This window comes from Tursiops truncatus, chromosome 11, assembly GCF_011762595.2.
Source record: "Tursiops truncatus isolate mTurTru1 chromosome 11, mTurTru1.mat.Y, whole genome shotgun sequence".
Classification (NCBI taxonomy): Eukaryota; Metazoa; Chordata; class Mammalia; order Artiodactyla; family Delphinidae; genus Tursiops; species Tursiops truncatus.
Genome location: NC_047044.1, coordinates 80958024 through 80970762, shown reverse-complemented (window position 1 = coordinate 80970762; position 12739 = coordinate 80958024). Strand labels below are relative to the sequence as shown.

Sequence of the window (12739 nt, the reverse complement as noted above, 5' to 3'; positions counted from 1 at the left end):
GAGCAAGAACAGAGGTTCAACAAGAAATACATAAAGAACCCAAAGAGGCAGCAAAAGCAAGTCAGCGCTAGCCGGCCCTGCCACAGTATCTCCATCTCATCGTTTTTTGGCTGTTAGGGACTGTTTTGTAAATGCTGCTTTTCTGAACTGTCATCGGGCTAAAATGAGGACACGTATTTCAGAGGCTCTCCCATGAGGAGAAGGAGGCTAAGCTGGAGGCCCATCACCCACAGGTCAGGTGCTCAACACCTTCCACAGGTTAAGAACAGGACAACTGAGTGATTTCTCCGGGTCACGAACACAGGGTTGGGAGGGCTGCCAATATTTCTCGGGATTCGGCCTTTGGAACTCCTGGAGGAACTGTGAAATCTTTTATGATTATAAATCTAATTACTTTAAATAAAAATGTACAGACCCTTCCAGGACTACTAACCCACTTCTGGTAGCTCGGTCTACATTAAATGATGATGAAAGACTTAGTAAACTGTTTCCAGAATTTTAATAGATCCTCAAAAACTCCAGACTCCATTCTTCGAATCTGGAATAAATGCTATAATTAAAGGATCATAAAACTACTTTCCAAACTTAAAAAAAAAAGCTAAGAATTTATAGCTACAGTAATGGGGAATTTATCCACTAAACCATTGGTCATGAAATAGTAATTTACCCCCTTGAAATTCATAGAGATAGGTATTAGACTAGGTTAATTTTAAAATATATATATTATTCCTAGCCTCTTAGAAACGAAATCAAGAGAGATAGTCACTTACATAAAATACTAAAAACAATTATTAACATTTTTGTCAACAAAAATAAAATTTTATTTGAGTTTCTTACTACGATAAATCTGTATACGTAGAATCATATGTCTAATTCAATTAAAAATAGAAAAACAGTTGGAATTCAATCTTAACTTTGCCTACTCTGAAATCCTTCTTAAATAAAGGTAAAATTTAATCAGGGTCAATGCTAAATGAGAAAATACATATGAAAGAAGTTATGTCAACCTCAAAGCGCTCCACATTTGTTAGGTACCATCATTAATATATTATATTTAGTGAGAATTCACACATGTAATTAATATGTTAAATAGTGTCAGTGTGAGATTTCTTACCAGGCTTATCATTCATGTAAAAGACATAAAATTAGATCAATACCACTTCAGAATATTTACACAATGATCTGGAACAAAATGTGTAAGAAGGTAAACCAATAGGCACAGTTAGGTGTTTTGTCACTTCCCTTCCATTAGGCCCTGTACCTGTAAAATCTCAATAATCTTCAGCTTGGTGTCCATGACAGTGACATCCTCGTGCTCGGCGGGGCTCCCCTGCTTGCTGGGATGCAGGCTGGGCTGGATGTCAGGCACACTCATGGGGAAGATGGAACCTCTGCTGAGCACCATCTGGGTCATCAATTCTCCCACCCCATGGATGGTTCTCATGACATTGTTTCCTGGCACGAGAAAAGTCCTTAAGTCAACACACACGCCACCTCGGGAGACAGCTGTTATATCCAGTTGGCCACAACCAGACTGAAAATGTGGCAGGAAGAGTACTAAGGATGGGAATGAATAGCCTTGCTCCAGCTATTTCCTTGCAGATAAAGTTAAAATAGTGCAGACACATTTCAAAATGACAGATTTTAGAATTGAAAGTTTACTTTTCTCAGAAAGTGCTTTCAAATGACACACTGCAGGTGAGCTGTCGGTAGCTCTAACAATATCCTAATCAGGTCCTTCTAGAGCACAGTAAGTCCTACCAACTACCGCACCAGTAGGCACTAACTCTTACAATAATGAGGAAGAAAGGTTATCAATCTCTACAATAAAGGGCATTGCAAGTGAGGATACAAAGACTATATGAAAACATTTAAATTAGTGTCCTAACCCTACCCTCAAACCAAGGACTTTTTAGCTTTGCTTTCGTAATGCTTGTGAAAAGAGCTTAGGAGGAGGATTTTTACAGCTTCATTTTAAGAAAAGCTCTTATCTAGAGAGGAAGTACCATTTTATCCATTCCTGCATCAATCTGAATAGAAAATTGTAATTCAAAATCCACAAAAAGCAGCTACGTTTGAGATAATTAGGGAAACAAATTATTGACAAATGATCATTTTCAACGAGGTGTTACTCCTTTTCTGTGTCTTCTCCTGAGTTTGGCTTCTCATTTAATTTGTCCTCCAAAGAACTGCCCACGCACTCATTCCTCACACTGACCACAAGCAGTTGTACCAAAGGATCCTCCTGCCACTGTTATGATTTACCCTCTCCAGCTTAACTGCTGTTTCTCACTTCTAAATCCCTACAACAAGCAACAAGGATTTGCAAGAACAACTGTCTACTTTCTCTTCAGAACAGTGGTCTTTGCTTCGTGGGTGTTCGTGGAGCTTTGCCTCAAGCAAAGGCCTAAGCATCTGGCAAAGAATTTTTCTTTCTCCCAGTGTCTCAGGGTGTAAACCAAGAGCAAGGGAAATGGAAATAAAATGGGATGAGATAAAACTTTAAGCTCTAAGCAAAGAGCATAAACTGTGGGAATACCTACAGGATTGAAAGGCAAACAAATAAAGAAAAGGAAAATACGTAAAGGATGACTTCACGGTCCTATGCGCAGACCACAGTTACCATGGAGCCAGTGGTAACCAATATTATTTGTACATTGTGAAAGGTGAAATGCCTTTTAAAATTCATTATCTTATCCATAGATGAAATTAGTATACATACAAGACGGTGGTACTGAAATAGTACATTTTTGAGTAGGCAATGAAGGAACATTTTTTCTAGAGTGGCACCTTCCAGGCAGAAATTAATTTGGGTTTTCATTCTGAGAATCTAGGAACTTTTATTACACTGCTGCTTGCATAAGCCAAAAAAAAGGGATAAGAAAAAAATATATGAAAGATAATTTCCAAGTTTGAACAGGGTTGAGACAAAGGATTTGAGACGGCCCCATTTTCTAACAGAAAAACCTGTAATGAGGCAGAAGGCTTCACTGTCTATGGTTCTCATACAATCATAACAGTTGAGTATTTCCGAATCCCCCCATAGACTGCAGGGATACAATCTGGTTGCTGGCAATAGTTTTGGGTCATCGATGTTCAACCAGTACGTTTATCCGAGCCTGGATTCTAGCATGTATATGTGTTAGCCTCCAAGAGATGCTTTCTCACCACCAACACAGAACAGGCTCCTCTGTTATTCTTACACTTGAGTCACACAAAAATCCTTGGCACCCAGTGTCTGCATCTTATTTAGATTTGCATGGAAAATATCATTTAATCTAAATGATTGTTACATACAAAACATTCACTCAGACAATTCTTTCCCCCAAATATAGATCTTGTCACCAAGAAATTAAAATCTAGAGGCCAGAAACATAATAATATATAACACATGTTGTCAATGAAATGGGAGGGTTCATTCCAGTGATACCACATCCTTAGATGCCTGTGGCACGTGGTTGCCACACAACTCGCCTAACATCTCCATATATGGCCAACTCTGAGTCTGCAAATTAAAAGATGCTAGATTTTCGGGCTTCCCTGGTGGCGCAGTGGTTGAGAGTCCACCTGCCGATGCAGGGGACACGGGTTCCTGCCCCAGTCCGGGAAGATCCCACATGCCGCGTAGTGGCTGGGCCCGTGAGCCATGGCCGCTGAGCCTGCACATCTCGAGCCTGTGCTCCGCAACGGGAGAGGCCACAACAGTGAGAGGCCCGCGTACCGCAAAGAAAAAAAAAAAAGATGCTACATTTTCTAGAGTTGCTTGGTGGTGATGAGAAGTGCTTCAATTAGGAACTACTACAGCTTGGAAAACATAAGTCAAACACCACATAAATAACAGACGTGCAAGGCTCCTGGTATCCATTTTTCCACAGAAAAATTTCTAATTCTAGACTGCTGAGATAAGTCAAAGGCGATCGGTCTTCAGGAATGCAAAAGAAGAAATCTATTTCTCTTCTCAACCATAATTAGTTAATAGTACTGAAAAGTTTTCAGTGAAAGGGCTACTGTATCATAATATAAATCCTCTGGATAAATTCAGGTTTTCTATGTCTTTTATATTAACTCAACAACTAGAATTTGGATGTATGTATAAAGTATATTGAAATGGTGTGAAAAATGGAGTCATCTTCGTTAGGTAAAAGTACAGAGGAAAGAATTGCTTAGAAACAAAAGCAGATAGACTGTCCAGGTTCTTTCATTATATGATTGTATAGATATTTTTACTAATTCTAATTCCCTCAAGAGAAAAACCCCAAAGTAAGACAAGTACAGTAAATGCATACTAGAAATGGTAACTGGGAACGGGTTGAGCGTTCACTGCTTTATTTCTTTGATGGTGCCAGTGAGCCAAGTTTCCATTACCAATTCCAGAGACGTGAAAAGCAATAAGGAATTTACATAACACTAAAGCTGTGCTGACCGTGATTTAATCCTTCGTTATTCCAAAGTCATTTTACTGCCGGTAATCATACTATAGGCTTCAACAATCATTAAGAGTTATGTGGATTTATAGACAGTATAAGAGATTTAACAGAATCTTACATGATTGAAATTTACCTTACTTCCCTTGGTGTTTTATTTAAAGTCATCTTTATCTGTTACCTCTTTCTATTAGAAATACTTTTCTCCTATGAACACATAAGAATAAAAAGGATAATCTGAATTTTCCAGTTGTTTAGATTTCAGATAGACACTTCTGAAATCTTCTAAACATTTATAAGAGATAATAGACATATTTGATAAGAGTTCTGTGAAAAATTGTTCACAGCGATTTTCTCGTTTAGTGACTACCAAAGGCAGTTCTCAATGCTTTATAGTAATAGAAGCCAAAAAATGGATAACCCCAAAACCATTCTTATTTCCCTGAAACATATTTTTATAGTTGGACTTGGAAAAATGTATCTGCTGTTATTATAATTCATTTGAAACAGAATGATGTTAAACCGTAAAGACATGTTTCAGGACATCTTCCTACTTCCCCTCCCTGCTCAGCAGCTCCTTATAAACTTTCACTTGCTGGAAAATGCCTACACTCTCTAGAACTAGAGTAGTTTTTTCTATTTTGAACATTCTCTGGAGCAGTGCTTCCTCCCAGCGGTTAGGGTCTGGGTTATAAAAGGACTTTTCTGATGCAAAAAACCCAAAAACATTAACACAAGATCAAAACCTTAGTTAAGCTAGTGATATAAGCAGAGTAATAGGGAACATGGTACCAACCTGGACTAAAAGAAAGATCAAGATTTAACACCCTAGAAGACAATAAATAACCAGCACTCCCAGTTCAAAGTCAGATCACAGTATTTTGGAGAACTACACATCCAGTCCATGAACTTCTTTTTTTTTTTTTCCCAATGATATTTTATTTTTTTTATTTATTTTATTGAAATATAGTTGATTTACAATGTTGTGTTAGTTTCTGGTGTACAGCCAAGTGACTCTGTTATACATAAATATATATATTCTTTTTCATGTTCTTTCCCATTATGGTTTATTACAGGATACTGAATATAGTTACCGGTGCTATACAGTAGGACCTTGTTGTTTATCCATTGTATATATAATAGTTTGCATCTACTAATCCCATCCCTCCCCTACCCTCCCTTCCCCTTGGCAACCACAAATCTGTTCTCTATGTCTGTTTCTGTTTCGTAGATAAGTTCGTGTCATATTTTAGATTCTACGTATAAGTGATATCATATATTTGTCTTTCTCTTTCTGACTTACTTCACTTAGTATGATAATCTCTAGGTCCATCCATGTTGATGCAAACAGCATTATTTCATTTTTTATGGGTGAGTAGTATTCCATTGCATATATGTACCACATCTTCTTTATCCATTCAGGCAAACAGAGTTTTTAATCTATGAGCTGGAGCTGGAGGGAACTTGGTATTCGTCTGCCTGGAGGTCTCTTACCCAGATGGTCACTTGGCTCACTCCCTCAAAATCCTTTCTGATTTCTGGTTTAATGTCCCCTCCTCAGATCTCTTCCGGCCACCCTCTCTAAAGAAGGATTGCCATCACTCTGGATCCTGCTTTACATTTCAGTCACGGCATTATCACTATCTCACACCATATTTTATATTTGTTTATGTGGTTATTGTATCCTCCCTCAAAAAAGAACATAAACTCCATGAAAACATGGATTCTATCTAGTTTTTGCTCTATCTCCAGCACCAGGAATAGTGCCTGACACGTAGCAGCCATTCCATACACGCTTGTTAGATTACTGCACAAGTAAAAAAACAGTTGGATAAACAAACGAATTGTTAAAAATGATAATTTGGGATTTCCCTGGTGGTGCAGTGGTTAAGAATCCACCTACCAAGGGACTTCCCTGGTGGAGCAGTGATTAAGAATCCACCTGCCAATGCAGGGGACATGGCTTCAATCCCTGGTCCAGGAAGATCCCACATGCTGTGGAGCAACGAAGCCCATGTGCCACCGCTACTGAGCCTGTGCACCACAACTACTGAAGCTCGCATGCCTAGAGCCCATGCTCCACAAGAGAAGCCACCACAGTGAGAAGCCTGCACACCACAATGAAGCATAGTCCCCGCTCGCTGCAACTAGAGAAAGCCCGTGCGCAGCAACAAAGACCCAACGCAGCCAAAAATTAATTAATTAATTAATTTAAAAAAAAAAATCCGTCTGCCAATGCAGGGAACACAGGTTCGATACCTGGTCCACGAAGATCCCACATGCCGCGGGGCAACTGAGCCCATGCACCACAACTACTGAGCCTGAGTGCTAGAGCCCGGGAGCCACAACTACTGAGCCCACGCACCACAGCTAGTGAAGCCCATATGCCTAGAACCCGTGCTCCACAACAAGAGAAGCCACCGTAATGAGAAGCCCATGCACTGCAACAAAGAGTAGCCCCCGCTCGCCGCAACTAGAGAAAACCCACACACAGCAACGAAGACCCAATGCAGTCAAAAAAATAATAATTATTTTTATAAGGCTTATATAAAAAATTAGATATTAGTACACTAAGGGTAAGTTTCATCAAGGTGAGTTTTTGCTTGCTTTCTTTTATACTTTCTTAATTTTCTAATTTTTTCTAAAAGCATGTGTAATTTCATGTTACTTAAAAACGTATTTGTTAAAAAGAAAAACATACTTTCTTAATTTTCTAATTTTTTCTAAAAGCATATATAATTTAATGTTACTTAAAAACGTATTTGTTAAAAAGAAAAACAAAAAAATTTGTTAAAAAGAAAAAATAGATAACAATAAGATAAGGAAAATCATGGAATCTGACTTTATCAAGGGCATATCACATCCCATGTACTTTGCTAGGCCACATACACTGTTCACAGCAGGTAGGGAGGTGGGGAACCCATCTCATTTTACACGGCCGGAAAGTGGCAGAGCCTCAGATTCAGGTCAACTAATGTCAATGTGCATCTTTTCCCCACACCATGTTGCTTCACTAAAGGCTATCACCTTCCAAGTTTCCAAAGATTGTATACTAGAACTCAGAAACCTACCAAATGCAGAAAGAAAATATCCTAGTTAAAACTGTGTACTGAAAACGTAGAATTACTATTAATCATATCATGAATCTGCTCACATTATTCTCAAGTGATTTTATCCACCAGTTATTATTATATAATGAACCAACACTACTCGTGGCATTATGTTTATATGACACAATTTAATTTTAAGGGCAGCCCCTGTTCAGAAACTATTTATTAGGTAACCAACGTTCATCTGGCTCTTATATTAGGGATATCGAGGATGGGAGGACACAAGAGAAGTAGAGAGTTTATAATAGAGCTAAGAAAACAGAAATCATGTCTCCCCCCTCCCCAATTGAAGACCAAATACAAAGCAAATAAGATAGTAATAGTATAGCATGGACGGTATACAAAATTACTTAGGATGTTTATTTTAATTGGGAAAATTATCTTAGGGTGAGGAGAGTGAAAGGCAGCTTCACTGAAGAGATACAATTTTGAACTAGGCTTTGAATGGTGTAAAGGATTTAGATTACTGTGATCTTTCTCAAATCACTTTGCCATCCGATGCTCAGAACCTTAATCCTAATAAAATAGGTCCCAATTTCTTGTGAGAATAAAATTATGTAATGTGTGCAAAAAAAATGAAGAATGAAAAATACCATATAATTGTATTACCTCAAAATGAAAAATGGAGGACACATGCATGTTTTCACTACAGCCATGAAAAACAGCTCTTCTCTATTTCATTATGTTCTATTATAGTGGTCGCCACCTTAGTAATGAGCCTGTGGTCCATCACATAATCATAGCTCATTACCTCTTACACTATGACATGGTTGACACAAAATATCACCTCTAAAAGGAGAAGTCTTGCAGAGGAATGATTTGTAAAGAATACTCAATGGCCAGAGTAGATGATATGACACCTAATTTTCTTCATTCTGAATAAACACTCGTTGAACACAGTATGTTGATAAGCCATTTACAGACTCCAACTTTCCAAGACCTTAGAGACAGAACAGGGCTTCCCTGGCGGTGCAGTGCTTAAGAATCCGCCTGCCGATGCAGGGGACACGGGTTCGAGCCCTGGTCTGGGAAGATCCCAAATGCCATGGAGCAACTAAGCCCATGCGCCACAACTACTGAGTCTGCGCTCTAGAGCCCAAAAGCCACAGCTACTGAAACCCACGTGCCTAGAGCCCGTGCTCCACAACAAAGAGAAGCCACTGCGATGAGAAGCCCGTGCACCGCAATGAAGAGTAGCCCCCATTCACTGCAACTAGGGAAAGCCTGTGCACAGCAGCAAAGACACAACGCAGCCAAAAATAAATAAAAATAAAATAAATACATTTATAAAAAAAAAAGAAACAGAACAAAGCAAAACCTACTAGAAACATGTTACTAAAGTATAGTAATGTTATCAGCTGTCTTTTTCTGAATATCAAGTAGACTGCTTAGAGGGAAATTATTTCCCATCCCACACCCTAAAGAAGTGTTATTCAAAGGATAAATTGAAAAAGCAATTCATACAAAACACTGGTTAAGTCCTACATCTTATTTTGGATTTCATCACTGTCCAATACTGACAAAGTCATTTCAGTATTCCAAACCTCAAGATTTCATTTTAATTTGCCAAACTGATCTTTAATTCTTAACAGCTGCTAATGGAAGCAATAAGTGGACTTACATACTATTTTTATAATTGAGATGTAAATTAAATACAGTGCAATACGCAGATCTTAAATGAAAGATTTTAGTAGTTTGGACAAGAAGGACCCATATAAACCACAGGGTATCCAGATATTCAGACATTTCCGTTACCCCAGAAAGCTCTTTTGTGCCCTTTCCCAGTTATTGAGCTCTACATTCCCCCTCACCACCACCACCAAAAACAACCACTCCTCTGATATATCATACCATAGAGATATACACTGAATAGTGTACAGTTTCATAGGTATATGATTTTAGTTAACTGATTATGGCCAAACAGTACTATTAAATCAATCACTGTTAAAGTACACAAGGGCCTCTAGTTCCTTGCTGATCTGCTGTTGCCTCACCCACATAAGTATTTTTGTCAGTGACAGGTGAAGTCAGAAAGAGCATGTTTTGCAAATGCAAAGACAACATGAAACAATGAAGGATAACTAATATAGTAAATGACTCCATCAAATCCCAAAACTCCATGGACAGGTTGAAAACTAATGGATTAAAATCAATAAAACCAAGAGCTGGTTCTTTGAAATGGTAAGCAAAATTGACCAACCTCTGGCCAGGCTCACCAAGAAGAAAAGAGAGAGGACCCAAATAAACAAAATAAGAAATGAAAAAGGAGAAATCTCAGTTGACACTGCAGAAATCCAGAAAACCGTAAGAGAATACTATGAACAATTAATTATATGCCAACAAATTTGACAACCTAGAAGAAATGGACAACTTTCTAGAAACATACAGCCCATCAAAACTGAATCAAGAAGAAATAGATGATATGAACAGACCGATCACTAGAAGTGAAATAGAATCTGTAATTAAAAAAAAAAAAAAAAAACTCCCTACAAACAAAAGTCTAGGACCAGATGGCTTCACAGGCGAATTCTACCAAACATACAAAGAAGAACTTATACTGAGCCTTCTCAAATTCTTCCAAAAGATTGATGAGGAGGAAAGACTCCCAAAGATATTCTATGAAGCCACCATCACCCTGATACCAAAACCAGACAAAGACACCACCAAAAAAAGAAAACTAAAGGTCAGTATCTTTGATGAATATAGATGCAAAAATTCTCAACAAAATATTAGCAAACCGAATCCAGCAATACATAAAAAAGATCATAGGCCACGACCAAGTGGGATTCATCCCCAGTTCACAAGGAGGGTTCAATATGTGCAAATCAATCTATGCATTAACAAAAGAAAACTAATGGGTTAAATCCAACAAAGTAAAATCAAAATATAAAATGCCCTGCCATTTAGGTCCAAATAAAACGAACTCAAGTATGTGATGGGAAAATGTGATGTTAACAGAGCACAAACTAGAACTTTAGTTTCATTCAAGTTCAGTAGAAATCAATACTATGTCATCATTACCAAAAACACCCATTTTCATCTAGACTGTATTACAAAAGTAAAGTGTTTATTATGAATGAGAAAATGACTTTTCTTGCCATATCAGTGATCAAAAATATTAGAAACATAAGAGGAACTGTTAAAGAAACTGCTGGTGATGACACAGAGAGGAGGAGATATTCAGGTGACATGCCGGCCATCTGCAAACATAGAAAGAACTGATATGTGAAAGTGAGGCTAGATTTCCACATGGCTCCAGGGAACAAAAGTAGGGCTGCTTGTTGGAAGTGAGAGGGAGGTATATTTAGGATAACCTAACAAAAGAGACAATATTTGGAGCTGCTGTAAATAAGAAAGGCCTACCTTTTGCAGCAGTAAAATCTTGGTCACTCAGGTGTTCCAAAAGATCCTAGATGACCATTTGCTACAGGTACTATGAAGATCTGAAGTTCATATAGACGATTTCTACAGTCCCTTTACGTGCTAACATTCTACAAATCTATGATTGGGTTCCAATAAGGTGCCTTAGTAGGTCACTGGTGGATGCTCTTGACCAGAAATTGAGGGAACTGAGGAACCTACCCCAGTGTATTAACACCTTGAGGCATTAGATTCTGAGGGTCAAACAATTGGATGAAATAACTGAGTAGAAAGAAGGTGAGGACAACCTGGTCCTCTTTAGTCATTCTCATTATTTGTGAGGTCATCTAGGTATTGATTCTGTCCTATTAACTCAATTTGGTAATGTCAGTAGCTCTTCCTGGCTGCCAGGAATCATTTACACCACTCCTACAGAACTCCAGAGGTTTTGGAGTCACTTTATAGCTTAGAGAATAAGAATAAACTCCACACTAAACTGCGGAAGGTGCTTCATCCATTGTGTGGCTGATACCTTTGGGAAACCAAAACCCAAAGTACTATAGACAGTGCCTTTGTTTCCAACACATCCCAGAGAAATACAGATGAACCTACAGAGTCTTCTGCCTCTACTGAGTTAAATTAATTACAAAGTATAACAAAAATATTTTTATGTATCATAAATTTATGTGAGAAACCCCTGACTGAGAGAACTAGAAGGCAGTTATAGAGTTGCTTCCTGACTTAGTGTAATATGGAAGTATGCATGCATCATACCCATTAAATCCTCCTGAAATTTATGAACCTACACAGTTAGCAAGGGAATAGTTGAACCATATTATTCTGTTTAAGGTGGTGCACCAAACCTAAATGCTCACAGACGAATGGATTAAAAAGATGTGGTATACATATATTCAACCAAATACTACTCAGCCATAAGAAAAGAATGAAATAATGCCATTTGCATCAGTGTGGATGGACCTAGAGATTATCGTACTAAGTGAAGTAAGTCAGAAAGAGAAAGACAAATACCATATGATATCACTTACATGTGGAATCTAAAATATTATACAAATGAATTTATTTACAATACTGAAACAGACTCACAGACATAGAAAACAAACTTATGGTTACCAAAGGGGAAAGCCAGGGTCGGGGGAGGACGGATAAATTAGGAGTTTGGGATTAGCAGATGCAAACTATTATATATAAAGCCGATGAACAACAAGTTCCTACTGTGTAGAACAAGCAACTAATTATATTCAATATCTACCTGTAATAAACCATCATGGAAAAGAATATAAAAAAGAATATATTACACATATGTGTGTGTGTGTGTGTATACACACTTATAACTGAATCACTTTGCTGTACACCAGAAACTAACAAAACACTGTAAATCAGCTATACATCAATTATAAAAAAGAGATGGTGCAGAGATCGTGAAAAGGTATAACATTAATCACTAAAATTGTAGAAACAAAATACCAGGAAGTATTTTAACATGAACTGGCATTTGTCATGTTATCTCCCATTCATTGGAAGTTTTGAAAGCCAGATTAAAAGTTCTTAAGTAATAAAAGAAAAACAATTATAAATCTGAGATGTCATGATCTAGAAAATATCCTTATCATTCAAATACATATTTATATAAAACATGTAGGTTACATACATTCATCAAATGTATGTCACTCAGTAAATACTTCTGAAAGCCAAGTATGCATGTTATGTTAGGCATGGTACAAGTCAGCTATGGAAACAGAAACAGAATGCATTTTCATAGCTTTTCTTCCCACTTCTGGCTCTCTCAGTCAATAATTTGGAATCTTTATTATTGAATTTTCTAGG

The 12739-nt window shown here is 37.7% G+C and overlaps 1 protein-coding gene across 4 annotated transcripts in view; it reads right to left on the bottom strand.

The window, feature by feature from the left end:
* Window positions 1-12739, bottom strand: part of ITPR2 (inositol 1,4,5-trisphosphate receptor type 2) — a 533856-nt gene that overhangs the window by 324713 nt on the left and 196404 nt on the right. For all 4 annotated transcript variants that reach the window (XR_012324486.1, XM_019936326.3, XM_033866983.2 and 1 more), the window contains one exon: window positions 1262-1455. Coding sequence is in view for 3 of the 4 variants with exons in the window: in XM_019936326.3 (XP_019791885.2) it covers window positions 1262-1455 (194 nt within the window). In the remaining variant the exon portion in view is untranslated. The remainder of the gene's footprint in view (window positions 1-1261; window positions 1456-12739) is intronic.